Source organism: Acomys minous (assembly GCF_964271855.1).
Source record: "Acomys minous genome assembly, chromosome: 3".
Lineage (NCBI taxonomy): Eukaryota > Metazoa > Chordata > Mammalia > Rodentia > Muridae > Acomys > Acomys minous.
In genome coordinates, this window is record NC_140485.1 from 56,487,712 (window position 1) to 56,515,394 (window position 27,683).

Consider the following 27,683-nt stretch of genomic DNA (forward strand, 5'->3'; position numbering starts at 1 on the left):
CAATCCGCCTGCCTCTGCCTCCCAAGTGCTGGGATTAAAGGCGCGCGCCACCATGCCCCGCTATGCCTACAAGTTTTTGGTCTTGCTTTGGTCCAGTAGTTCCTCACCGTACTCCCAATATTTTGGAAGGACAATGTATATCTTGTGCCATGATATGTTGGAAGTGTGTGATCTGTTTTTTATTTTGATATTATAGGGGATAACAATTAAGAGATTGCATGAATGAATCTCAGCGAAGACGTTGAACTTTGGACTTTTAAACATTGTTGAGACTGTGATAGGCTATGGGGACTTTTGAAGTTGGACTAAATGCATTTTTGCGTTATGTTATGTCTACAAGCCTATGGAGGGCCAGGAGTGAAATGTGGTGCTTTGAATAGGTCTGGCCACCATTGGTTTGTGTGTTTGGTTGACTGGCCATAGGGAGTGGCCTTGTTGGAGGAGGTGTGGCCTTGTTGGAGGAGGTGCGGCCTTATTGGAGGAGGTGTGGCCTTGTTGGAGGAGGTGTGGCCTTGTTGGAGGAGGTGTGGCCTTGTCGGAGGAGGTGTGGCCTTGTTGGAGGAGGTGTGGCCTTGTGGCCTTTGAGGTCTTAAACATTCGATGTGAAACACAGGCGGTCTCCATCTTGGTGCCTATGGATCCAGATGCAAAACTCTCAGCTCCTTCTCCAGCACCGTGTCTGCCTGGATGCCGCCATGTTCCCCACCATGATGATAATGGACTAAACCTATGAAGCTGTAAGCCAGCCCCAACTAAATGTTTTCCTTCATAAGAGTTGCCTTGGTCATGGTGTCTTCTCTTCACAGCAATAAAACCTGGACTATGACAAACCCTTAGAGAAGATGAGGCCTTGGAAGTACCTGAAGGGCGGAGAACAAAGTGAGAAATGGGCTGCACACGTGAGAAATCCCCCACAGCAGATTCCAGGACTGAGGAGGGGAACCCAGCCTGGGAGAGATAGACGTGAGGAGGAGGGGACATGAGTGTCCTGGCCTCTTTAATTGCTTTAAAAAAAATCATATAAGTTGAACTGAATGACAGGAAGGGAGGATTTCAGCTGCCCTTGCCAGCCCAATCAGAAAGCAAAGCAGAGTGGAATCTCTCAGCCACCTAGGACTCAGCTTGAGTAGCTATGCCCTGACCCTGAGCCAGCCCTGGCCCCGCCGGGTTAGGATCGAGGCTGCTGATGGACACAGAAAAAGGGCACAACGAGACTAGAAGCATGGTGTATCCAAACACAGGCTGAGACACCATAAAACTTACGCGTGGTGTGGGACGGTACCCTCAGCCTCTCTTGCACAAATGGAGTTCACACCAGGCCCTGCACGTCCCCTCACTGGGCTCTTTGGCTACAAGCTGCCAGTGTTCTGGTCTCAAATACATCCTCCTACAAACTCAGCCCGTTGTACCAGACCCAGGGATCAAGAAGTAATACAGATGCCACAGTCCTTGTAGACCTGGCAGATTTCAGTGTAATTAAAACTTGTCTGTTTCCCACAACCAGGAGATCTACAAAGGAGGCCGAGGCCAGATCCTCCCCCTGGACCTTGTGAGAAGGGACAGGTATGAGTCAGCTGCACACAGGAGTGTGTCTTGGAGCTTTGGCCGTCCATTCAGTAGACAAACCTCCAAACCCTCTCTTAATATAGATCCTGTGGGGTCCCCTTCTCTTCCACATGCCAATTGTCCAGAACACTAAGACAGTCCAACCTGCTTACATAGTCCACAGGAGCCAGCTCCTGGTGAGCCACCACCAACATAGGGTCTGTGCTGGACACCGGCCTTCCACAGTCCTATGCTAAGCACCGTTGCTCTCAGGACCTTTGGACACTGGCCTTCCACAGTCCTATGCTAAGCACCGTTGCTCTCAGGACCTTTGGACACTGGCCTTCCACAGTCCTATGCTGAGCACCGTTGCTCTCAGGACCTTTGGACACTGGCCTTCCACAGTCCTATGATGAGCACCGTTGCTCTCAGGACCTTTAGGCTGCCCCAGGGCCTCAGGAAACAGAACTGATCAGCTCCAATCTGCCATAGGTCCAAAGATTTGGGGCTTTTTGCATTAATTCCCTGAAACCCACCCACAAGCCCCCAGGCATGATGTGGGACAGTTTCAGTCTATCAGAACGGATCTAACAAACACACGACTTTAAAGGTGAGGAGGTAATAGGGGGGCCATCCCCTACCCAAGCTCACACTGCAATGTGGCTGGATTCTCAGCCTCCAGGAAATATTTTGAGAGACTCTGCCTACAGCAAGTGCTAAGGATATCTATACAAAACTCTAGAGAACTACATAGTCGTGAGAGCTCAGGAGCCAAGGTCCAGGGCCTTCATCATCCCTAAGGGACCTACAGGACACAGAATGGTTCTTACCTTCCCTTCCTCACAAATAAAAAACAGTCTCCTGGCCACTTGCTTTGTCACCAATACTTCAATGCTCTATTGTCTTAACACCCAAATATACCCCCAAACCACTGCCCACAATCACCCACAGAGCAGGCTGCACATATTCAGTGCATGTACATATATGCATCGGCACACACATACATAAACATACGTAGCCAACTACAACCCAATGTCTCTCCAAGTCACGCGTCCAGTTATATGACCAAAGCTCACACCAGGCTAACCCTTTCACCTGAAGGGAAGCCTCAGGCAGCAGGCTCTCAATATGTCTCCCAGCAGCCCTCCACCAGAGGTAGCAGGAAAATCCCAGGACACAATCTGTGCATATCTATTGTATGCACATACTCATGGTACACGTATCACATGCACATCTATTCCACTAACATATCATACAAATGTACAGACAAATATATATATATATATATATATATATATATATATATATATGCATAAATGTATGCATGCATGTAGATTACCACTCCCAAACACACCTACATATAGACATTCAAATATTTGTAGGCACATGTATATGCTCACATATGTCTTAGTTTGGGTTTTATTGCTATAAAAAGACACAATGACCATTATAAAGGAAAACATTTCATTGGAGCTGGCTTACAGTTCAGAGCTTTAGTCCATTATTTTCATGGTGGGAAACATGGCAGCATGCAGGTAGACACGGTGCTGGAGAAGGAGCTGAGAGTGCCATATTTTGATCCAAAGGCAGCATGAGGAGATTGTGTGTCATACTGTGCGGAGACCTCAAAGGCCACCCCCACAGTGACACACTTCCTCCAGCAAGGCCACACCTCCTAATAGTGCCACTCCCTAGGGTCAAGCATTCAAACACGTGAATCTATGGGAGCCATTCCTTCTCAAACCACCACCACAACATACAATCAGGTCTGCATGTGTGTAAATTTGCATGGATGAGGGCTGGAGAGATGGCTCAGAGATTAAGAGCACTGTCTGTTCTCCCAAAGGTCCTGAGTTCAATTCCCAGCAACCACATGGTAGCTCACAACCATCTGTAATGAGATCTTGTGTCCTCTTCTGGCACACAGACACACATGGGGGCAGAATACTGTATAAATAATAAATAAATAACATTTTGTAAAAATTTGCATGTATGCATTTATACATGCAAACATATCATACATATACACACATGTAGGTGAACAAAGCACACCACTCATGCATACCTGTGCACAATTAATGTACAAGTATAGCTTTAGTATACATGTGTGCATATATATAACTTATCTCCATGAGTGCATATACACACATGAATGTAACACTGTTCAATGCACATGCACATGGGTACACGAATAAACACATACTAATACATGTTCTGCCTGTTCATATCTTTGGGTACCATTTATTTGCATGCATACATACATACATTCACTGCTAATACACATGAGTGTGCCTGTACACTAACCTGAACTCACGCATGCACACACATGTGTACTAATTTAAACACTGCCTACCTAAAGATTGTTGTTTCACAGGAGCAGATATAAGATCAAATGAAAAGGAAAGACAAAAGAAGAAGTGATGCCGTGAGAACAGGCTTTATTAGAGGAAGGACCTCTGGAGGGAAGACCCTCGCTGTCTGCGTACAGGTTGGGTAGTTAGATTACAGAGAGAGGGAACTGGAAGGAAACTGATTTTTTTTGTTAGAGGTGATTAGGGAAATAAGATGAACAGTGACTGAAAGACCAGCAGGTGATGACTAAGCACCTTTCATGATGAGCTGTTCCTGGGAGTCAGGAGGGCAGGAAGGCAAGGATATTTTTAAAATGAGCTACTTTATTTCTAGAAAGCAAATCACTCTAGTTCCAGCAATTATCATTCTTTAAGAAACCCGAGGGGGCTGGAGAGATGGCTCAGTGGTTAAGAGCGCCGCCTGCTCTTCCAAAGGTCATGAGTTCAATCCCCAGCAACCACATGGTGGCTCCCAACCATCTATAATGTGATCTGATGCCCTCTTCTGCAGCTAGAGCATTCATATACAATAAATAAATAAAAGTTTAGCTGGGCGTGGTGGCGCACGCCTTTAATCCCAGCACTCGGGAGGCAGAGGCAGATGGATCGCTGTGAGTTCCAGGCCAGCCTGGTCTACAAAGGGAGTCCAGGACAGCCAAGGCTACACAGAGAAACCTTGTCTCGAAAAAAAAAAAAAAAAAAGAAAGAAACCTGAGGAAGCTCCACAAAAAAACGGTGACCAGCAGCATTCCCTGAAGCCAGTCTGCTGCAGGGAAGTGCACAGTGAGCAAAGGTGTGAAGGTCACAGGCTTCTTTCATGACATCTCCTTCTTGTAGAGCAGCAATGGGTGGGAAACAACAAACAAACTGGGGGTGGGGTGGGGGTGGGGCTTAGGACAGGAAGTGCAGGAGAAAGGAGGCAGGGTTACCCAGGGCTCTACCGGCTTGACTGCCATGGTCAGGAGAGCCCAGCAGGGTATCCTGGGCTAAGCCTGGAGGACAGCTGCAGGGGGGGGGGGCAGGGCATCCTGGGCTAAGCCTGGAGGACAGCTGCGGGGGGGGGGGGGCAGTGTATCCTGGGCTAAGCCTGGAGGACAGCTGCAGGGGTTGGGGCAGGGTATCCTGGGCTAAGCCTGGAGGACAGCTGCGGGGGGGAGCAGGGTATCCTGGGCTAAGCCTGGAGGACAGCTGCGGGGGGGGCAGGGTATCCTGGGCTAAGCCTGGAGGACAGCTGCAGGGGGGCGGGGTATCCTGGGCTAAGCCTGGAGGACAGCTGCGGGGGGGGGGCAGGGTATCCTGGGCTAAGCCTGGAGGACAGCTGCAGGGGGGCAGGGTATCCTGGGCTAAGCCTGGAGGACAGCTGCAGGGGAGGGGGCAGGGTATCCTGGGCTAAGCCTGGAGGACAGCTGCAGGGGGGCAGGGTATCCTGGGCTAAGCCTGGAGGACAGCTGCAGGGGAGGGGGCAGGGTATCCTGGGCTAAGCCTGGAGGACAGCTGCAGGGGGTGGGGGGCAGGGTATCCTGGGCTAAGCCTGGAGGACAGCTGCGGGGGTGGGGCAGGATATCCTGGGCTAAGCCTGGAGGACAGCTGCAGGGGGGCGGGGATCAACACAGCAGGAAAGCGGGAACAGGAGAGGTAGCTGGGTAATGAGCTGATTGGCAAACTAGTAAACAGCAATTGCCTGATGAAAAATGTTTGCAGTGCAATTAGCAGCTGTTCCATAAATAAAAGTTTAACTGTGTTTATTGTGAACTGGTTGAGCCAGAGGAAATGGTTTCTCTATGACTGAGCAGTCTCTGATGTTGCTTACTTAAGAAGCATCTCTGACGTATGAGTTAAGTGTCTTTTTCTGTGTCCGTTGTCTTTAGGTCACCAGCACTGCCCTGACACAGACACAGAGCCTTGAAGCCTGGACTGAGGGCCCTGAAAGCACTTGGATCACGTGTGGCCTCTGATGCCTCACCCAAACACGCGTGCCTCTGGTGTTCCCTCCTAGGCGTAGAGTTCACAGTCGTGCTCCTCTGACCCAGCTGGACCCACTGAGCCCCAGGTCAGACTGTGCTGTTTCACTCGGGAGCTAGAACCAGGAGCCACCACCCGACTCCTACAAACCCTGCTAGGGCGCCAGTATGTCATAGTTAAAGCACGTTTCTGCTTTCCTCTTGAGGGACGCTGAGTTCTGCTTTCTGAACATGAGTCTGTGCATATGTCTAGTAATTCATTTATTTTCTAGAGTTTTTTATTATTGTTGTTGTTGTGTGGTCACGCACACTACATGCAAGCAGCGGCCCTCAGAGGGCGTCAGACACTCTGAAGCTGGAGGTACCACCCGGGCACTGGAAACCAAACCCGGGTCCTCTGCAAAAGCCGTGAGTGCTCTTAACTGCTGGGCCACCTCTCCAGCCCCTTCACTCATTCGGTTTTTTAATCACTGTTTTTCCAAACCATGGTTTTGGATGTTTTTCCAACATTCTTCCCAGTTGAGGTGATTTGAAAGAAAATGATGCCCATGGGCTCAAAGGGAGGGGCACTATTAGGAGGTGTGGCCTTGTAGGAGGAAGTGTGTCACTGAGGGTGGGCCTAGTGTGACTTTCCCTTCCTGCTGCCCTCTGACCTGGATGTAGAACTCTCGGCTGGCTCCTTCTTCAGCGCCGTGTCCGCCTTCCGGCCAGGGTGCTTCCTGCCGTGATGACAATAGACCAAACCTCTGAACTGTCAGCCAGGCCCAAGTAAACATTCTCCTTTGTAAGAGTTGTCATGGTCACGGTGTCTCTTCACAGCAATAGAGGCCCTAACTAAAATACCAGCCACCTGTATAAAAACCCTGTAAAATGACAGTATGGGCATTTTGGAAGACACATCCAAACGTTCGCATTGCAATCCAATATTGTCATCCACACAGCTCACTCTTGAAAACACACAGGCTATAAAAGAAAATCATCGAAAAAAATTACATAGTGTTTTAAGTAAGTGTAAGGTTTTACATTGGGCCCCATTTTTTAGGTATCCCTGTTTGCATATGACACATCTGCAAATCTAAATCACCCCTACAGTCTCACTGTCATGGATTCAATTTTGTAATTCAACCGCTCAAACCTAAAGAGGCCTCATTTTTTTTTTTTTTTTTTGTCATCTCCTGATACTGGGTATTCAAACCAAATCTTCCAGAGCTTGAAATAGTCACCACATTGCCATAGCCTGTGTTTAGTTTTACTTTCCGATGGCTGTGATAAAACACCATGCCCAAGACAACTTATAGAAAGGAGGGTTTATTTGGGGCGTCAGTTCCCAAGGGATCAGAGTCCATCACCGTTACGGAGGGGAAGCGTGGCAACTGAGGCTGAGAGCTGAGGGCTCACATCTCAAACCACAGACGGGAGCAGAGAGCAAAATCTCAAAATGGCACTAGTCTTTATGCCTTTTATGTTTACGTTTTGTTTTGTGGAACTGGGGGTTGAAGGAAAAAGTAGCAGCACAAGACCCCCAAGACCAAGTTCTCAGCACAAAGGAGATTTATTTGCCCCAATGGGACAGAAGGCAGGGAATAAGAAAAAAGACAGAAGATAGAGGATGAAGGGGAAGGGGAAGGGACCAGGGGAGAGGGAGGGGGGTGTTGGTCCCATGGGACAAAGGACTGCCTACGGATAGAGAGGGGGTGACATGGCAATTTACAAAGGTATAAGGGAGAACCCGCGTCCCGGTGAGGTGTTTAATTTTCATTGGGTGTGTAATTACATGAGCCAAAGGTGGCTTGTGATTGCTGGACTTCAATACTTTGATGGCTGGACCTTGGTAGTCAGCCTCAGGAGGAGGAAGTGGCCAAATAAGGGAACAGACCTTGGTGGCCAGCTTACAGAATGTAAGCTAACAGTTTTTAGCAAGGCAGAGGGAGAAGGAGAGGGAGAGGAGGGCGGGGCCCGCCAGAGCCATGCTCACCTTGCCAGAGCCGGCCGGGGTCCCCTCAGGTGTCAAACCTGGAGTTTTTGTTTTAATTTTAGTTTGTTGGTTTGGGTTGTTGTTGTTTGGGTTGTGTTATGTTTTTGAGCCTGTGTCCTGTGCATGCTAAGTGCTCTACAACTGAGTTCCAGCCCCAACTCTGTTGTCACTTCTTTTAAAACAGTCTCACTGAGTCGTTCAGGCTGGCTTTAAATTCACTCTATCATCCAAGCGGGTTTTAAACGTTCAGTTTTTCTGCCTCCATTTCTCAAACACCTGGAATCACAGAGGTGCATCACTCAGCCTACCTCCTTCAGTCTGCTTTCTTGGTTGGTTGGTTCGTTGGTTTTTCCAGACAGGGTTTCTCTGTGTAGCCTTGGCTGTCCTGGACTCGCTTTGTAGAGCAGGCTGGCCTTCAGTCTGTTTCTAACCATAGATAACTTATATCTGAAGTCCCAAGGACAGGGCTCAGCTGACTTGAAAATAAGAGGAATATAAGCTCTCCCCAAGCCAAGCCCTGCCCCTCTGTCACTGCCTCCACCTTTCTACCTGGTCTCAATCCAGTGTCACTTTACCACAAACAACTGGTCGCCCTCTACCTCCAGAGAGCTTGCCTTCCCTCTTTTCCTCTTGCAGTATTTTCTGACCCCTATAAAACCACACTTTATAAGCAGAGGGACATCTTCCTCCCTTCTGCCTAGCACCTTTTGTAGTGCCCTGGGTAGGGACAGTATCAGGAGTCAGGAGGCAGCCACTACTCCTCATCCGCCCAGTTCCTAGGCCCAGTCAGCCATGGAGTCAAGGCAAGCACCCACACCATGCTGGAGGGTCTCCAGGCACAGTGCCCATAGAGCCTAGAACGGTGCTCATGAGAAGCAAGCTACCCCTTTAATTTCTTCCTAGGCAACGTTTCCAGCCTGCAAAACAACATTTTAATTTAGATTCCGGCTCCAAGTTCATTCAGGAGCTGCTCCACGCAGAGATTTCATTAAGACTTTGATAGATTTTGTAGGACTTTACCCCATCAGCAAAGGGGACGGAACAAACCCTCTTTCTCTACTTACACGACTTCAACCGAGGCAGAGAAAACCAGCCATGAAAAATGTGACACTGCTGTTACAGGCAGGGCAAAATGGCCTCCCTTCAGGAAGACAGGGGCTAGGCTAGAAAGGTGAACCAGGGCTTTCCGTATGCTGTCCTGTCCTAGCTCACTTTCCTGGGGTTGGGACTTGGAAGGAAGTTTGCACTTTGGCCTGGACACAGAGGACAGCTCCTGGCCTTTTGGGCCCCATTGGGAACGAAGGCACACAGCACAGGCACCCAGCATGCTGCCAAAATAAGACTCTTAGAAGGAAGTTGGTCACCCAGATGAACCAGGTGCATCAGATAAACATCAGGTGGTCTTATCCCACAGGAGGGCTACGTAGCCCATGTATATGTTCCTAAGTTCAGCTGGTCTCTGGCAGTACGCCTCTCTGCTGTGAAGACTCCTCCTGCCAAGGTCTGTGGCCCTAGGCTTTGCTGCAGTAGACAGACATGCTTTTACTTGTATCCACACAGGCCTCTATTGACAAGCAGGTCACCTTCTGCCCAATAAGAACATTCAGAAGTGGGTGACAGCTCACAAAAGCTGGGAGCCTGGAGCACAGCGCACAGCCTGCAGGCAGCTCAACAGGTTGGAGAGTGTCCTTTCCAGGTGCCTCAGTTAACTTAAATCTCTTCCCGGTATCTGGGATGGTATTTGCATCTTCCAGGAAGCTGGTCTAACAAACTCAGAGTCTGAGGCTTCTTCTTTGCAGCTCAGGTTTGCTACTGTTCTTTGCTGTTTGGCTTCCCTTCCTTTGAGGGTTTTTTGTTGTTATTGTTGGCGGTGGTGGTGGTGGTTGGTTTGGTTGGTTTGGTTTGGTTTTGGGTTATTTCAAGACAGGGTTTCTCTGTGTAGCTGTGGCTGTCCTGAACTTGCTTTGTAGACCCAGCTGACCTCGAACTCACAGAGATTCCCCTGCCTCTACCTCCCTGAGGGCTGGGATTACAGATGTGCTTTGCCGTGCCTGGCTGTCCTCTCTGTTTTTATTGCTTACTCTGGCCTGGAGAAGCTAGTCAGTTTCAAGGACTTCCTGAAGCTATTTTGAGTTCTTTACCTTCCTGTTTAAGGAGCTTCTGGAAGGATGGGATGTTTTGATCTAGAAGTTGTTACACAGCTGAAGGGCGGCATACAACTCTGTAAGGTGTTCCACATGTGCTAAGGATTGTTGTTATGCCAACAGATTAGTGCATCGCTCAAACCATCGTCGGGGAAGACTCTTTTTGTCATAGATGGACATTAACACAGGGACCCACAACTGGTCGAGGTGACAAGAATAACACAGAGTGTTCAGCCCTAAATGGGCCATATTGCACCCCCTTCCTCCAAAGGCATGGGGACCATTTCAGAAGAGGGGGCAGAGAGACTGTAAGACCCAGAGGTGGTAGGTGGATGGCTGCAGCAACGCAGCGTTTTCTGAACACAACAGGGTAGTTGTATGTATGGCAGCATGCTCAAGGCCTGCACCAGCTGAGGCCAGATAAAAATCCCAGACATGGAAGGGGAGGTGAGAACCACCTTCTACCTGACAAAACCCCACCTCTACCTGAGGGGCCATTAGCAACTGACGGCTGCTGGCAGAGGGAGAGTCCATGCTTGTTGGGTAGACCTTGTTCCAGGGGATGGGCACACACCCGAGAGTGTATGATTAGAACAAATTAGGCTCAATGGGTTTAAAATGTAAAGAGAAAATGAAGGCAGGAAGTTGGGTGGAAGGGGAAGTGGATCTGGGAGTAGTTAGGAGAGGGGTGAAACACATAAACTTCTCAAAGGGTTACTTTTTTAAATTAATTTTTAAAAAGTGTTCAGGGATGCAAAGGTGACCCATCTTTTAAGGGCTAGGACTGTTTTTGCAGAGGACCAGTGTTCAATTCCCAGCACTGCTGGAGGAAGGCCCAACGGTGTTTTCAAGTGCTGGTTACCGCCCTGCTGTGGGTTGTTGTAAATGTTGAACTATGTCCTGTTACCGTGTGCTGATAAGAAATGTTCCCCAATTATCCCTGATTGGCTAAATAAAGATGCTGAAGCCTATGACGGGACAGAAGAGAGAGTTTTGGGTGCCTGGGCTTGGGCTTGAGAGATAAGACCGAGGGGGAGGCGAGGGAGCAGGAGGGGAGGGGCTGGAGAGAGAAGAGTGGCCATGAGGAGAGAAGGCGATGAGCTCATGGTCGGAAGGACAGACTGACAGAGGAGCAGAAATTGCCCTGGGAGCCATCAGATTGGCAAGTGATTGGCTTTAATGTGGGCTTTAAATAATTAGAGGAGCTCAGAATCTCCCCAGCATAGTGCTTACAGCTTAATAATAAATCATAGTCTTTCTGTGTCAGTCACCGGGGAACTATCTAGTTAAAGAAAACTGCTGTCATAATATTTTACTACATTAACTAATATAGAAAGAATAATTCATCATTCTACGGAGTACCCATGTTAAGGGCTCAAAATTGCCTGTAACTCCAACTCCAGGGGATCCAATGTCTTCTTTTGGCCTTGATGGGCACTGCACTCATGTGCACAAATCTATACACAGACACGCATATACACATAATCAAAATATTAAACTTAAAATTAAATGCTGGAAAGGTGGCTCAGTACTTAAGAACACTTGCTGCTTACAAAAGATCAAGATTCGGGCTGGAGAGCTGACTCAGAGGGTAAGCGCACTGGCTGCTCTTCCAGAGGTCCTGAGTTCAATTCCCAGCAACCACATGGTGGCTCACAACCATCTATAATGAGATCTGATGCCCTCTTCTGGACTGCAGGCATGTATGGAGGCAGAATACATTACAAATAATAAATAAATAAATCTTAAAAAAAAAAAAAAAAGACCAAGATTCTGTTCTCAGCCGCCAAATGGCAACTTAGAACAGGCCATTAACTCCAATTCCAGTGGGTCTGGACCCCTCTTCTGGCCTCTACAGGCACCATGCATGCTTGCAGCACACATACACGTGCACATAGTGTGGCAAAACACTCAAACGCATAAATTTTAGTTTCCATAATTAATTTTTTAGAATGTATGTTTTGGTGTTGCTTCATGTTGAATTTTACCTAAAGGCATGGGGTAAACACCAATGGGTAGATGGTAAATGGTAGGAAGGTCTGATGGATGGGAGGTGGATATGATAGTAGATAGGTAGATGGATAATAGATAGGTGATTGATGATAGATGGATGATAGACTAATAGAGGATAGATAATAGATGATAGATGATTCATAGATAGATAGATGATGTGTAGATAGATAGATAGATAGATGATGTGTAGATAGATAGATAGATAGATAGATGATGTGTAGATAGATAGATAGATAGATAGATAGATAGATGATGTGTAGATAGGTGGACGGTAGCTGTTTGGCTGGTCTGTGGGTGAATAGATGGTGGTAATAACAGCTACACTTGTTTGTCAACTTGACTACATCTAGAATTAACTAAGATGCAAATGGCAGTTTTTAACATTTTTTTTCTTTTTTCTTTGTCTTTTTTTTTTTTTCAAAACAGGCATTCTCTGTATTAGCCTTGACTGTTCTGAAACTCACTCTGTAGTAGACTAGGCTGTCTCTGCCTTCTGGGTGCTAGGATTAAAGGCACGTGCCACCATGGCCCAGTCATCCAGATCTTTTGAGGTGGGAAGATACGACTTTAATCTGGGCCACATTATCTGATAGCGGCCTATATAAAAAGAAGAGGAAGAGGAGGGGCTGCAGAGATGGCTCACAGGTTAAGAGCACTGACTGTTTTTCCAGAGGTCCTGAGTCCAATTCCCAGCAACCACATGGTGGCTCACAACCATCTGTAATGTGATCTGATGCCCTCTTCTGGCCTGCAGGTGTATATGCAGGCAGAGCCCTGAATACATAATAATAAATAAATAAATCTTAGAAGAAGAGGAGGAGGAGGAGGGAGGAGGAGGAAAGCTTGCTCTCTCTTTGCTTGCTTGCTTTTGCTTTCACTAGCAAGTCCATTCCTTCTCTGGCTTTAGAGTCTACTTCTTTGGGGTTTCAGCACATATTGAAGATCAGCTGAGGCATCCAACTTCATGGACTGAGTAACTGCTGGATTTTTGGACTTTCTGTTGGTAGACAGCCATTGCTGAACTAGCTGAACCATAGCCTGTGAGACAGTCTAACAAATCATATATATAACATATATAATACATATATAATATAAATAATATACTATAATACATATATACATATAAAATACATATATATGTATTCCATAAGTTTGTTCCTCTAGAAATCCCTGACTAATACAGATTTTGGCACCAGAAGTGGTTCTAGAGCAACAGAAGTATAAGAGTGAATTTTCTAACTATCTGGAATAGGCCTTCCAATTTGCCAACAGTTGCCGGAGCCTCTCCTGGAAACTCACAGAGTGCTGAAAGCCCATGGTGTGAACTAGTCTACAGACTTAAGGAGACAATGCATTTGATTACCCTGATTCACCAGTTGTGAGAGGCAAGAGATTTGGTGACTGTATATAAAACTTGTTGACAATTTGTGGAAAAATGAGGGAAATGCTGCTGGTTGGTTGCTCCTAGCATCTCGCATAAACTGACAAAGGAAAAGAATACACTTCATAATAAAAGTAACCAACTTCTAGCATCTCAGAATTTGGCGGAGGAGAACAGTGAGCTCAGTGATAAAGTTGATTGGCTCCACGTGCACACAGACAGTCTAAAGGTTTCTAAGAGAATCTTCTCTCCAGCAGCCACAGAGCTCAAGTTGCAGAAAATCAAATCAAAACACTCACTGTAAGGTTGGCGGAATTACAGCAAAAAGTCAAGTCCAACCTCAGACGGTGTCAGCGATTAAAGAAAGATCTTTAATGGGTAACTCGGGATATGGATGTGTGGGAGGTCCCTACTGAAGCTCAGAACTTTGAACCCTGATTCTGAAGGGTTTGTCTCACCTGAGGAAGTAGTCTCTCCGTCCTCCTCAGAAGATGAGCTCACACCTCCACTCCCTGAAAGATTGCCTTTTCCACCTTTGACTGAGGAAATTAGTCCTTCATTGTATGCTAACCCAGCAACGACTGTCTCTGAAGGGAAGGTCCCTGAGGGCCCCACCAATAGCTGCCTCTGTCAGAGACATGAGAATAAGTCGTAGAGGTTTTGCTTGACAAAGTTCCGAAGGCTCCAGCTGATCAACTTTATCCTTAAATATTATCTATGGTCCAGGTTTAATTTTGCCTAAAAACTACTTTGAAATCTGTTTTTTCTCCTACAATTGCCTTTTTCTCTATTTCTCAGCCCTAATGAAATTTGCAGTGGAGAACTTTTTCCCACAGAGAAGGTTAAAAGAAGGCATCTGGCCAAAGGCTTGAGACAATGACAGAGTGTTGGCCCTGACTACCTTGTGCAGCCAGCCAGAAACTGCTGGAAAAGAAAGTTAGGACTTTGACATAATGATACCTGGTTAGGTATTGTTGGCTGTAGAAAAGTAAAACTTGTTCTTCTTTAAATTTTACTTATTTATTACATATACAATGTTCTACCTGCATATAACTCCTGCAGGTCAGAAGAGGGCACCAGATCTCATTATAGATGGTTATGAGCCACCATATGGTTGCTGGGAATTGAACTCAGGACCTTGGGAAGGGCAGCCAGTGCTCTTAACCTCTGAGCTATCTCTCCAGCCCAGTAAAACTTGTTCTTATAATAAATCCCAAGTTTCTTTAGAATCTGCTCTGAGAGCAATAGTAGGTGGGCTTAGAAGGTCACACTTTACAGATATTTTACAATAGAGGATCCCTTGGCAGTTAGCCTAGGCTTGGATAGCACACCTACTGGTTTGGGATGGAAGTTAAGTCAAGTTTCTTCTGTGTTAAGAACATTTAGTTTCAAGCTATGTTGTTATGACAATCCTGTAAACACAATGGCTTAAATCCTGGGGAAATTTATGATTAAACCTTCCGGAGTATTGTTTAAGAAATAGTAATCAGGAGTGGGTGGGGCCCAGACCAGGTATAAAAGAAATGGCGGCCAGGCTACTCTGCAGATACTACTGTCCCCTCTCATCGCTTGCTGCAGACAAGTTCAACCCCACCATGTTCTTTGACAGCAGAAAACTTTCATGCTCTGATCACTGGAGAGAAAGGATTTGGATTTAAGGGTTTCTCCTTTCACAGAATTATTCTAGGACTCATGTGCCAAGGTGGTGACTTCACACGCCATAATGGCACTGGCAGCAGGTCCGTCTATGGGGAGAAATTTGAGGATAAGAACTTCATCCTGAAGCACACAGGTCCTGGCATCTTGTCCATGGCAAATGCTGGATCAAACACAAATGGTTCTCAGTCTTTTATCTGCACTGCCAGGACTGAGAGGCTGATGGCAAGCGTGTGGTCTCTGGGAAGGTGAAGGAAGGCATGAGCATCATGGAAGCCATGGAGCGCTTTGGTCCAGGAATGGCAAGACCAACAAGAAAAATCACCATTTCCAACTGTAGACAACTCTAATTCTTTTGACTTGCGGGCATCTTACCCACCAGGCCATTCCTTCTGTAGCTCAGGAGAGCACCCCTGCCCCATCTGCTCCCAGTAGGCTGTAATCTCTGCTCTCAACTGAAGCTCTTTGGGTTCCGTATTGTCTTCATTCCCCTCCAAGTTTCGCTGGATTGCAGAGTTAAGTTTATGATTATGAATAAAAAGTAAATAGGAACTGCTAAAAAAAAAAAAAAGAAGAAGAAGAAGAAGAAAGAAATAGTAATCAGGTCATGCTGACCATTGCCTGGAAACTGATTGATTTTTTTTTTTTGTATGCTTTATTATAGTTTATATAGAACCATTTGTATTTCTTTGTTGGGTTGTTTTCTTGCTCTGTTGATTTTTAAATGCTCTTGGCCCAAGGATATAGAGAACAGAAGGAAAATAAAGTTCTCTTGGCCTAGAAAACCTTTCAGTTTTGCACCACAAATTATGCCTACGCCTCAATATTTCTTTTCTCCTCCATTCCTCAATCTCACCTCAACAATTAGTATTGCATCCCTGGAAGAATTGCAGAAATTAGTGCCACCATCAAGGACTTGAACGATGCAGGGCTGGTTCCCACCACGTCTCTCTTTAATTCTCCTCTTTGGCCAGTGCAGAAGACAAATGGACCATGGAGAATGACAGTTGAATATTGGAAACTCAGTCAGGTAGTGACTCCAATTGCAGCTGCTGTACCAGATGTGGTGTCCTTACTTGGGCAGATTTACACATATCCGGGTACACAGCTTTCATTTATTGATCTAGCAAATGCCTTTATCTTAGAACCTGTTTGTAAGAACTACCAGAAGTGACTTGTTTTCAGCTGGCAAGGCCATCCGTATGCCTTCATAGCTTTACCTCAAGAATATATTAACCCCTCTGCCTTGTGCCATGGCTTAGTTAGAAGGGATCATCGTCATCTGTCTATTCCACAAAATATCACATTGGTGCCCTATATTGCTGATATTATACTGATTGGACCAAGTGAGCAGGCAGTGGCAACCATTTTGGACTCACTGAGAACACATGTGTGCATCAGGGGAAGGGAGGTAAATACAAGTCACGGGCCCTCAGCCTCAGTGAAATTCTTAGGAGTCCAGCACTGTAGGGCATGCAGAGATATGTAGCTGATGGGCAGCTTGGTCTTCGTGTGGACCCTAGCAAGTGGAGCATGGGCTGTCTCTCTCATGTGGACTCTGTTGCCTGTTTTTTGGATCCCTTTCCCCTAGCTGGATTGCCTTACCTGGCCTCTGGAGAAGAGGACGTGCTTAGTCCTGACGTGACCTGATGTGTTGGGGTGGGTTGGTGGGGAGGGGGGCCTCCCCTTTTCTGAGGAGAATGGTAGGGGGAGTGGGGGAAGAGGATGGGAGAGTGAGACCAGGAGGAGAGGAGGGAGGGGGCTGCAATCAAGATGTAAATATAATAAATTAATTAATTAATGAGGAGAAAAGAAGAAGAAACAAATTCTTGGTCAAGAGAATAGAACTTCTGGCCTGAGCAGTGCAGCCAGGCCACTGTCCTGACCGAGGGACTAAGGTGAGAATGGTGATCTCACCTTCCACCATGCTAATGAAGTGGGTAGGATAATTAACTCTGGCTTATGGAATCTATTACTAACCAGGTATGACCTCACTGCTGCAGTGTCTTACTCCAGGATCAGACAGAAAAAGAGAGCCAACATCTTGATGACTTTGGAGAAAAAAATGTTTAAAAATAAGAGGAAAGATTTGTAAGAAATATTAAACATGAGTCTTTTCTATCAAATACTATAAAACTTGTGTTTAGGAAAGGAATTCAAATCTTTTTATATTCTCCACCTTGTTAAGACTTTCACACACCCCCACTTCAACACACACACACACACACACACACACACACACACACACACCCCTAGTAAACCTTTGCTTACACAAAGGTTCCTTGTTGCATTCCAGGAATTTGATGGCCTGGAGCAATGACTCTTCCCCTTAGTGACCCCTTTTCCCTTCCTTAGCTTCCAATGGGCCAATTCTTGAAAACTAACCAATCAATTAAGACTGGTGGGGGCGGGGGTGTGCTGGAGAGATGGCTCAGTGGTTAAGAGCACTGCCTGCTCTCCCAAAGGACTGAGTTCAATTACCAGCACCCACATGGCAGCTCACAACTGTCTGTAACTCTGATCTGACACCTTCACACCAATACACATAAATTAAAAATAAAATAAGATATTTTTTTAAAAAAAGACTGTGTGTGCCGGGTGTGGTGGTGCATGCCTTTAATCCCAGCACTTGGGAGGCAGAGGCAGGTGGATCGCTGTGAGTTTGAGGCCAGCTTGGTCTACAAAGTGAGTTCAGGACAGTCAAGGCCACACAGAGAAACCCTGTCTCCAAAAACAAAAAAAAAACAACAACAACAAAAAAGACTGTGTGGTCCCAGGCACCGGATACACACACACACACACACACACACACACACACACACACACACACACACACACACACACCCTGTCTTGGCATGTTCAGTCTTCCAAGCACACCCTTTTGATCAAGAATAAAGTTTTGGAGCCAGGCACCAACACTGGGAGCCTGTGATCCCAACACTCAGGGGGGCAGAGGCAAGCAGAGCTCTGTAGGTTCAAGGCCAGCCTAGTCTATAAAGCTAGTCTAGGACAGCTGGGGCTACACAGAAAAACCCTGTCTCAAAAAACCTTAAAATGGTGATGATGATGATGATTTTTTTTAAAGAATAAAGTTTTGCTTTGTCCAGACTTTGAAGCAGTGATCTTTTTCTTTGCAGCTCTGGATTTCTTTTTATGAGTACCCACACCCTGAGTAAAGCCAGAGATTTGAAGACACCTAGCCATTCCCTGATCACCTGGCCAGTACTGCCCCCAGCTGGGCATAAGATACAACCCTCCAGCCATACCCCTGACTATACAGCATCTATGTCAAGCAGCCTTTGGTGTGCATGACGATCCCCAGGGACATCCCCGTGAGGCTGAGCAGAGGGACCACTCCTCAGTAAGACCTCTTCAGTGAAATGGTGAACCCCTGGAAAACAGAGGCTAGGCAAAAAACCAAGAACAGCCACTGGCCTCTGACCCAACGCAGGGACCGTTCCCTGGCATTTCTCTTGGCTCTGGGCCAGGGTGGGGAGAAGATACCCCCACTAGAAGACTCCCCCCCCTTACTGTGCTCATTCCCTCCCACCTTTTCTCTCTGGTGGAGCCTCTTTAGGGAGGGGAGGGTGAAGAAGACTGTAAGCACTTAGGTTAATTGCATTAAACAACCCTGGCAGGGAGTATAAATGCTCAGGCCCAGGGGGAGCGATATGCTCCTTCCAGTTAACACTAAATCACACTGGAAACTTAACAACCAGGTTCCCAGAGCAGGGACTGGCCACCTACACAAGCACACATGGGGGGTAGAGACCAAACAACTTTACAGCACAGCTTTGATAGTGAGAGCTGGAACCCGGGAAGAGACTCAGGGTCCACCCACCCCAGGGGCCTGACATCCTTGCCTTCTGCTGCATGTTAAACCTGAAGCTGCCTGCAGCCTCAGGACTCAGGACTGACGTCACCCCAATCTCTGGTCTCCCCGCCTCCCTCAATCCTCAAGAAAGGATCCTGCAAAGACTCCTGTCCCCTAGAACTTCTGGCCTGAATCTCTGACAGGAACCCTCACCTCCCAGAGTTCCCCAAGAGCTCTTAACCTCTATGTGCATAGGAAACTCTTAGAAGACAGTGCCATATAATTCTGTTCCCGTCTCCATACTCAGGGGCATCCAGCCATCAGCTCTGTTTGCAGCTTTATTTCTATGAACGGATGAACAGTCCAAGACCCAAGGATCAGCAGAAGTCCCCATCCAATGAGTTCAGTTCCCCTAGTCCAGAGCTCACGAGGCTTGGTACATTTGTACAAAGTGTCAAACACCCAAGGGGAGCCAGCGTCTACCCGGGCAGCTGAGTTCTGGCTGAGTAAAGACTGTGGACAGTCCAGGACCTGTGCACAAAATAAGGCCACCCTTGCTCCCCAGCTCTACAAATAATATTTCTCAGCTTCCGTAAGAAAATGGCAGCTAGGTGATGGCGGCGCACACATTTGATCCCAGCACTTGGGAGACAGAAGCAGAAAGCACTATGAGTTTGAGGTCAGCCTAACCCTAAACCTCATCCAAGACAGCCAGGACTGCATAGAAAAATTCTGCTCAAAAAACAAAACAAAAACAAAAAAGCAAAAAGAAGAGGAGGAGGAGGAGGAAAGGAAGGAAGGAAGGAAGGAAGGAAGGAAGGAAGGAAGAAGATGGCAGCTGTACTTTCGTAGTGATGCTAACTGAGCTGCTTGTGTCCGCCTGGAGTGAAGCCTCCATTTATTCACTTAGGGGAAAAGGTCACATGTTTGTACAGGTGCTCAGGGACACCTGTACTTGTTAAGTTTCTAACCTGGGACAAGCAGCTGAGGTGCCAATTTAACATATCAAAGTAGACCTGACAGGTTCTCCCAGCATGCCTTAGTCCCCCCCCATCTCCCCCCCCTACCTTTAGCCCGAGGGGCTGGGCTGCCCTTCCCTAGAGGCTCTTCCCTATATAATGCAAGCAAACAATTTGTTTACCGGCTCCTTTTTGTACCTTGGCTGATGCACCTGGTTCCCCTTTCTTCCCTCTCAGATTCGTGACCACTCTGGACTCTCCAAAATGTGTCTGGGACTCAAGCCTCTGTCCACATCTGTAGCAAACTCTCTCCTCCACCACACCTAGGAGCAGGTCATGTCCTTTCCTGTCCTTTCCTTTTTATGTCCTTTTTTTTTTTCCAGTACCGGAACACAACAGATTAAAAAACTATAGAGAAAATAAAAATAAATTTATAAAGGATGTTTCATCAGGGAGCAATAGCTTTCCTTACCTGAGCATTGATGAGCAAAGTAAACACTGCCCCCTCCCACTCAGCGACCAGGGTTGGTTACTCCTCTGCAGACTAATCCTTCACACTTGGTGCTCTAATTTCCGGGGGGGGGGGGGGGGGGGGATATCTTTCCTTTACCTATTAGTATGTTAATAGCACGAAAGCCATCTCTGGAGACCGGAAAAACTTGAAAGAAAAGTCAGAGCAAGTTTCAAGGAACTGCCATGGGCAAAGAAATTTTTCAGGTAAGAGAATTTTTCTCCCCACTTCCCCATAGAGCCCCTGAGACCACACGATCCTCAAAACTGGGCAATGCTTTTCAGTGGTGCATGTGGTCTCTACTCCATTTCCCAAAGCAAGAAAATAAAACCGCCTCTTCCACCCATTTCTGTCTTGGTTTGTTTCGGGAGAGGGAGAGGGTAGTAGGGGCCTCCAGGCACCTGGTAACCATAGACGGAGGTGGAGTTTGACTGTCAGGTCTACATGAAATGACAGGAAGCAGAAAGCCCTACAATTGGGCTTCCCGGTTGTTGGCTGCCATCACTGTTCCTAGCTCACACAAACAGCTTGGTAGAGCGCGCACACACACACACACACACACACACACACACACACACACACACACACACACACGACACAAATGCGGGCCTACAGTATCCAGACCCTCCACGCACCCGACCACTCCATCCTCCAAACTCTGCCCCAGCGCTTCCAGCAAGCCTGGCCCTCACTGCAGGGCATTTCCCCACCCCCACCCTGTACAGCTGACACCTGGCTCCCTCCACCACGGCCTCTCCCCTCACACCCAACAGGCTGCAAAGACCAATTCATTTCTGAAAGTGAAAATCCTTTCATGAACCAAAGCTCTCCTCTGGGACAACGCCCCGCCCACAGACAGAACAAAGCAGCCTCTTAGCCCAAATGTAAGGGCTACACAGACAGCTGCCAGGCTGCAGAGGGCACAGGTGAGGTGCTTCTAGAAGGGAAAGGAGGCATCTGGGGTCTCCTCGCATGTGGAGCTGTGCCAGGATGACCGGCGCCCACTGCAGCCTCAGCCTAAGGGGTGTGGCAGCTTAGCCCCCACATTTGATAACCCCCAGTTTTCCAGTACATGGTACTCCGAGCCCCGTCCCTTCTTCTCCTAACTGGGTGCCCATCGCCGTGCTTGTCCTTTGTTTCCCACTTCCCAGGGTGTCGGGAGCCAGGGCACTCCCAAGGCAGGCTCAGGAAGACAGAGGTCTGGGCTGACTTGCTAGTGAAGTGAAGGAGCTGCCTAAAGGGAGTCGGAAGTCTAGTGGGGAAATGAGAGAGAGGTCTATAGTCTCAGCAATGCGTTCTGATACCAAAACACTGTCCTCCTGAACTAGAGGGAAGATTTGCAGAGAACAAGCTCTGGAGAAAGGTGGGGAAGTGAATAGAACGCTGGTATTTAACGTGCATAAAGCTGGACAAGGAGGGATGTAAAGGACCTCAGCCTCTGCTTCAGCCTCAGCCTCAGCCTCAGCCTCTGCCTCAGCCTCAGCCTCAGCCTCAGCCTCTGCCTCAGCCTCAGCCTCTGCCTCAGCCTCAGCCTCTGCCTCAGCCTTAGCCTCTGCTTCTGCCTCAGCCTCTGCCTCAGCCTCTGCTTCTGCCTCAGCTTCTGCCTCAGCCTCAGCCTCTGCCTCAGCCTCTGCTTCTGCCTCAGCTTCTGCCTCAGCCTCTGCCTCTGCCTCAGCTTCTGCCTCAGCCTCTGCCTCTGCCTCTGCCTCCTGCCCCTGCCTCAGCCCCTGCCCCTGCCTCAGCCCCTGCCTCTGCCTCTGCCTCCTGCCCCTGCCTCAGCCCCTGCCCCTGCCTCAGCCCCTGCCTCTGCCTCTGCCTCCTGCCCCTGCCTCAGCCCCTGCCTCTGCCTCAGCCCCTGCCTCTGCCTCTGCCTCCTGCCCCTGCCTCAGCCCCTGCCCCTGCCTCAGCCCCTGCCTCTGCCTCTGCCTCCTGCCTCTGCCTCTGCCTCTGCCCCTGCCTCTGCCTCTGCCTCTGCCTCAGCCTCAGCCTCAGCCTCAGCCTCAGCCTCAGCCTCAGCCTTTGCGTCAGCCTGGCCTTTGCCAGCAGTAACACTGAGAGCACTGGCCCTCTCTATTTTGATGAGACTCACAGGGAAGAAGCTAGAAGACCTAGCTACCCACTTTTGCCAAGGGAAGGGATCTGGGATCAGTCAAGCCTGACACAAGTCTGAAGGTGCTATGTCTCTAGTTTCCCAGAGCTCTAAACAGACCCAGTACCTCTGCTTTATCCCACAAGCACCCCAACTCATTAAATCCAGCTTACTAAAGACTTTCCTCGTGGTTGCTGACCATGTCTGTTGGTTGACCTCAGGGGGCCTCAGTCTCTCCAGAAATACCCAGAGACCTACTAACCTGCGCTGACCCACTTTTGAGCACAGCATCCACAACCTGGTAGTCCTGAATGTAGCATAGGCTCAGTAACTTCGAGGCACCCAGGGTCACCATCCTTGCTCCTATCCTGCCTGACCCAGCCCAGAAAAGCCATAGGAAAAAAAAAAAGACTTCAGAGAGTAACTCACAGAAGAAGCTGGCCTTGGATATGGGGTGATAGCTTTGGGCAGTGGGCAAAGTTTCAATGGACAGCCACACCCCCAGGCTAAAAACAAAACACCCCATTACTCTCTCTCTCTCTCTCTCTCTCTCTCTCTCTCTCTCTCTGTCTCTCTGTCTCTGTCTCTCTGTCTCTGTCTCTCTCTCTCTCTCTCTCTCTCTCTCTCTCTCTCTCTCTCTCTCTCTTCATCCTCAACACAGTACTGCTACAAAAGCACAGCCATAGAGACAGCCCTGCTGATCATGAGTAGGAGTGACTGAGCAGGCCAGGATACATCCCACTTAGGGAGAACGTACAAAAGTTCACGAGCGTATAGAGAAGCCCTTGTCATCCAGTAGTTTCTTTGAGTGTCACAGAGAAGGGACCAGGAGCCACTGTAGGAGCAAGTGACTTTCTCCATGCCCTTTCAGGGCTGGCAAAAGACAAAAACAGAAATTAAGCAGTCCTCCAGCCCCGTACACACAGACTCCTTCAGGTATAGTGCAGAGCTACCCTCAGAAAGCCTGTACAGGCAGACACAGATCCACACATACATGTAATGCACACACCACGTGCATGCTTAGTAGAAATGAGATGGTGCACACCTCACACCTTTAATTCCAGCACTCAGGAGGCAGAGGCAGGCAGATCTCTGTCTCAAAAAACCAAAGAGGAGAAGGAGGAGGAGGAGGAGGAGGAGGAGGCATGAGACTCACCAAGATGCGCGTGCACAGACAAAGGTACACAGGTGCCTGCGGCCAGAATCACAAATACCATCAGAGCCCAGAAACCCCTGTGTGTACCCTCCCAACAGGCGGGCACACAAGTGAACAAAGACATATCTCTCAGCTACCCACTAGGACTTACCTGAGTGAGTGATAACCAGCAAGATTCTAAAACACACACACACACACACACTCATATGCACACATGCACGCACACACACAGGCACACACATACTCACACATGCAGGCACACATGCATGTACAGGTACAAGCACAAGGAATGGTGGACCATGGGGATGGAACCCCAGCCCACCAATGGCAGGCCCTGTAGTTCAGCACTGGGCGGGGATGAGGGAGGTATGAGGGGGCGGGGGGGGGGGGGTCCTTGCTTCCAGGAACTTAAGTCAAGTTCCTGGGTCCTCAGTGGGACCCACCTCCTCCAGCTCTCTCCACTCCTCCCCCCTGCCCATTCCTGCAGTAACCAAGCCTGCATTACAGACTGAGGTATCAGGCTCCTGAGTACCCACTGCAGCACTGGCCCTTTGGGGAGCCATTCTGCGAACCAGCGCTGACCACTGACCACTACAGCATCTTTTCCAGCATCTACTTCCTGGCTGAGAAGAGTCGGACTGTTACTTGGTGGTGCTGGCTACCGTAAAATCTCGCCAATGGCAAACCAGGAGAGGGGCAAAAGGTGTCAGCCTTTGTGTCTGCCTGGGTGTCCCCATCATGGCTCTGCCCTGACTTTCCTTTGCCTTGTCTACCACAGTGAGCTACAGGCACCCAGCTGTGAGCTAAGCTTCCAGAGGCTCCAGGCCTGCCTCACTTATACACTGGTTCTCGGCTTTGCAGCACCTGCGTGCACAGACTTCACACCATGAGGCTCCACTCTGGCACCAAGGTTCCGGGCGAGGCTAAGAAGAAGGTAACTGTCATGGCCCTCACTGGGTTCAGCTGGACGCCTTCTCTGCTGGGTGCCCTTTCACCTGGCCTCTGTGGTGTCCCTGACCACAGACATGCCCCAGACATTCCTGGTCTTGGGTATGCGTCACCAATCTCAGCTGTGCCAACTCACGCCTCAATCCTTTCCTCTATGCCTTCCTGAATGACAGCTTATTCACGGACTTCTGTGCCACAGTCTCACATCAGGAGGCCTGAACATCCTTGCCATTCACCATGTCCAGGAGCAGGGCTTGCCCAAGCTCCAGGACATCCTGTCTCTTCATACATATCCCTGTGTTCTCTATACAGACACATACAGTCAGCCACGCCGTTCCCTTTCTGTAACTCTGCCTCCTAGGCACCCCTGGGAGACAGTAGCAGGTAATTTCGCCCTGGTAGCAAGCACCCTGAGTCTGGTCACCCACAGAGGATGACAGAAAGATGGCCCCTGGCTAGTACTCCGTGTGTCCTGCCACTGGAACCTTTGTAGAACCGAGAGGTTATAAAAGCACAGGCGCTCCAGCAGTAAAGCCAAATATTGTTGTGGCCCAGGATTCTGACACCCTCATGACACGCGCCACCCTCCTGCTCACCAAGTGTGTGAGCTTGCCAGAACGCTTGGACCTTCATCTAAGACAGACAGTGTCGGCTAACTTTTCTGTCTGTCCCTCCAGGCAGCCCTCAAGTGTCACTCCCTGATATCTCCCCTGAGCTAGTGCCTGTTGCTATGCAACAAAAACTTAAGATGCTGAGAGATAAGAGGTGGTTCAGCCTCTGAGGATCCAAAACTGGGTTGTTTGAAGGCTCTGGCTCAGCCTTCCACAGGACTTGAGGCAGGACACTAGTAAGGTCTAGGTCCTTTGGAAGCCAGACAGAGGCTCCCCTGGGTTGCTGACAAGACGTGGGTGCTCCACAAGCTTCTGGAATATTCTCACATCAAGGCACCATGCTGACATTAGGGAGGAATGGCTGAGAACGGTCTACACTGAGAGCTGTGGGCACTTTTTAAACCACCACACACGGCTCTGCTGAGATCAAGCCCTGCCTGGGCTTGTTTCTTCACTCAACAGTCAGACTCCCGCACAGTGTAGTTAGTGCACCCCACTCCTGGGTAAGAGAACTCCTTCAGGACGCGAGCCTCTTCTAACTGGTTGCAGCAAGACATCTCACTTTCCAGTCCTGAGTTCAGGCCACAGAGAGAGTGGCAAAAGCAGGCGTATGGGGCTGGAGCGATGGCTCAGAGGGTAAGAGCACTGGCTGCTCTTCCAAAGGTCCTGAGTTCAATTCCCAGCAACCACATGGTGGCTCATAATCATTTGTAATGAGATCTGGTGCCCTCTGTACATGCAGACAGAACATTGTATACATAATAAATAAATAATTTTAAAAAAACAGGTGTATGGGGTGATGGGTATGTGAGGGAGAAACAGGATGAGCAAATGAGGGGACGCATCAGTGAGCGGAGCAGGCTGGGAAAGAGCCAGGCACCTGAGGGTGTGGCCTCTCAGCTGGCTCTTGCTACAGCTGACGCAGCAGAGGAGGCACCAGACCAATTTTCTCGGAAGGTTCCAAACATTTGTCTCCTTTAATGTTCTTGTGCCAAAATCATTTAATAATTAGTACTTAGGCAGACCTTTGTCCCCACTTACAACCCAGCAAAGGAAATGGCCTCCTTCCCCTCTCACTGCTCAGGGCCAGCAGAATCCTGTTGGAACTAGCTTTGTTCTTCTTCATGGACTCAGGGGTCTGGAAAGGGACTTACTCCATCAAACCACCCCCACATTCTGGCTTCTGCCCCACCTTTAGCACCCAGATCTCACAGAGGTTTCTCACAGCTAGGCAGGGACCTTGGCTGGCCTACAGTGGGGCCACAGTGCCCTCTGGTGGGAAGCGTTCGAAGCCGCTGATGAACCCTGGCTTTTCTGGGGTTAAAAAACAAAAAAACCTTTTGGGGCCTACATGATCTGTATATATCCTGCCTTCCACATAACCCCAAGAAGGCGGCTGCACAGTGTGCCCTTTGCACAAAAAAGGAAACTCAGATTCAAAGAAACTGGGTTTGATCAAGCCGAGTGGTAAACAGAAACAGAGGTGAGACTGTGTTAGGCAGAATTCTGGAGAGCCAGAGAGGCCCCTCCCATGATGGCCGACCTCCTAGAAGACACTGGCCAGGGTCAGCAGCCCCGAACCCCACATATCAGGAGCGCACAATCCTGACTATAACTCCATCCAGGTAGGAAAATTTCCCTTAATGCTGAATCCCTATTTGAAACCAATGTGCTTATTAAGAACTATTTGTGTGCCTGTATACACACATATACACGCATGTACGCACACACACATATGCGCACAGACACACAAATTCATATTTTGAAGTCCTATCTCCCGGTGTGATGATGTGAGGAGGCAAGTTCACTGTGGGACTAGGTCACGAGGTTGGAGCCCCAGAGCCTCAATATTACTGCTAATGGGACACACGCTGCTCTGCAGTCATCCTTCTATAGAGTCAGGAAGCAATGAGAATCCAGCATCATAGAATCCACCTGCGTGGACTGCATCGTTCAAGCCTGTGAGAAATTCATGTCTATTGCTTATAAACTACTAGACTACAAAAAGCCCAAACGGACAGTGTCTGTCATTAAATCTTATATAAAACCAAACATCAGTCCTCTGGCCCTGTACTGGAAGTAAGGCCTCTGACGCACAGGATCCTTTTTGAAGGCCCTCCATCTGCCGCAGGGTCAAGCTGAGCCAAGCTGGGCCTGCGCAGACGAGGGCCAGGATGTAGACCTCTACAGCACAGGGCTGCTTTGCCACCAGGTGGGGTCCTCAGCTCTATTATCACCAAAGACCCCTTGAGACCGGCTCAAGTGAAAGTCTGCATGACTGAGATAAAGAAAAGTCTACAGGCCAAGAAGAACAGAGTCCCCACTGCCCCTGAGAGGGCAGAACAGAGAGGCATTGTTTTGGGAGAAAGAGAGGCAGCATCCTCTGCAACCCAGGAACTACTTTCCCTCCCATAAGTCAAGAGGCTCCTTAAAGACCCTCTGCCAAGGGCAGAAAAGGTTTCAAAATCCATCAACCTGGTCCTATGGCCCCTCCCAATGCATGTCAGTTCCCATGACATTACTCTTATGTGGCTGGCACCAGAAACACTTACTCTGTGGGCAGCACCAG

The 27,683-nt window shown here is 48.6% G+C and overlaps 1 protein-coding gene across 1 annotated transcript; it reads left to right on the plus strand.

Annotated features, from left to right (window-relative positions):
- Nucleotides 1-23,854: 23,854 nt before the first annotated feature.
- NPBWR2 (neuropeptides B and W receptor 2) lies at nucleotides 23,855-24,987 on the plus strand (the record flags this gene model as incomplete). Its single annotated transcript, XM_084775202.1, is given in 5 exon segments — nucleotides 23,855-23,921; nucleotides 24,131-24,187; nucleotides 24,190-24,282; nucleotides 24,519-24,609; nucleotides 24,611-24,987. Coding segments are annotated over 5 exon segments (420 nt in total). The 3' UTR covers nucleotides 24,723-24,987.
- Nucleotides 24,988-27,683: the final 2,696 nt, after the last annotated feature.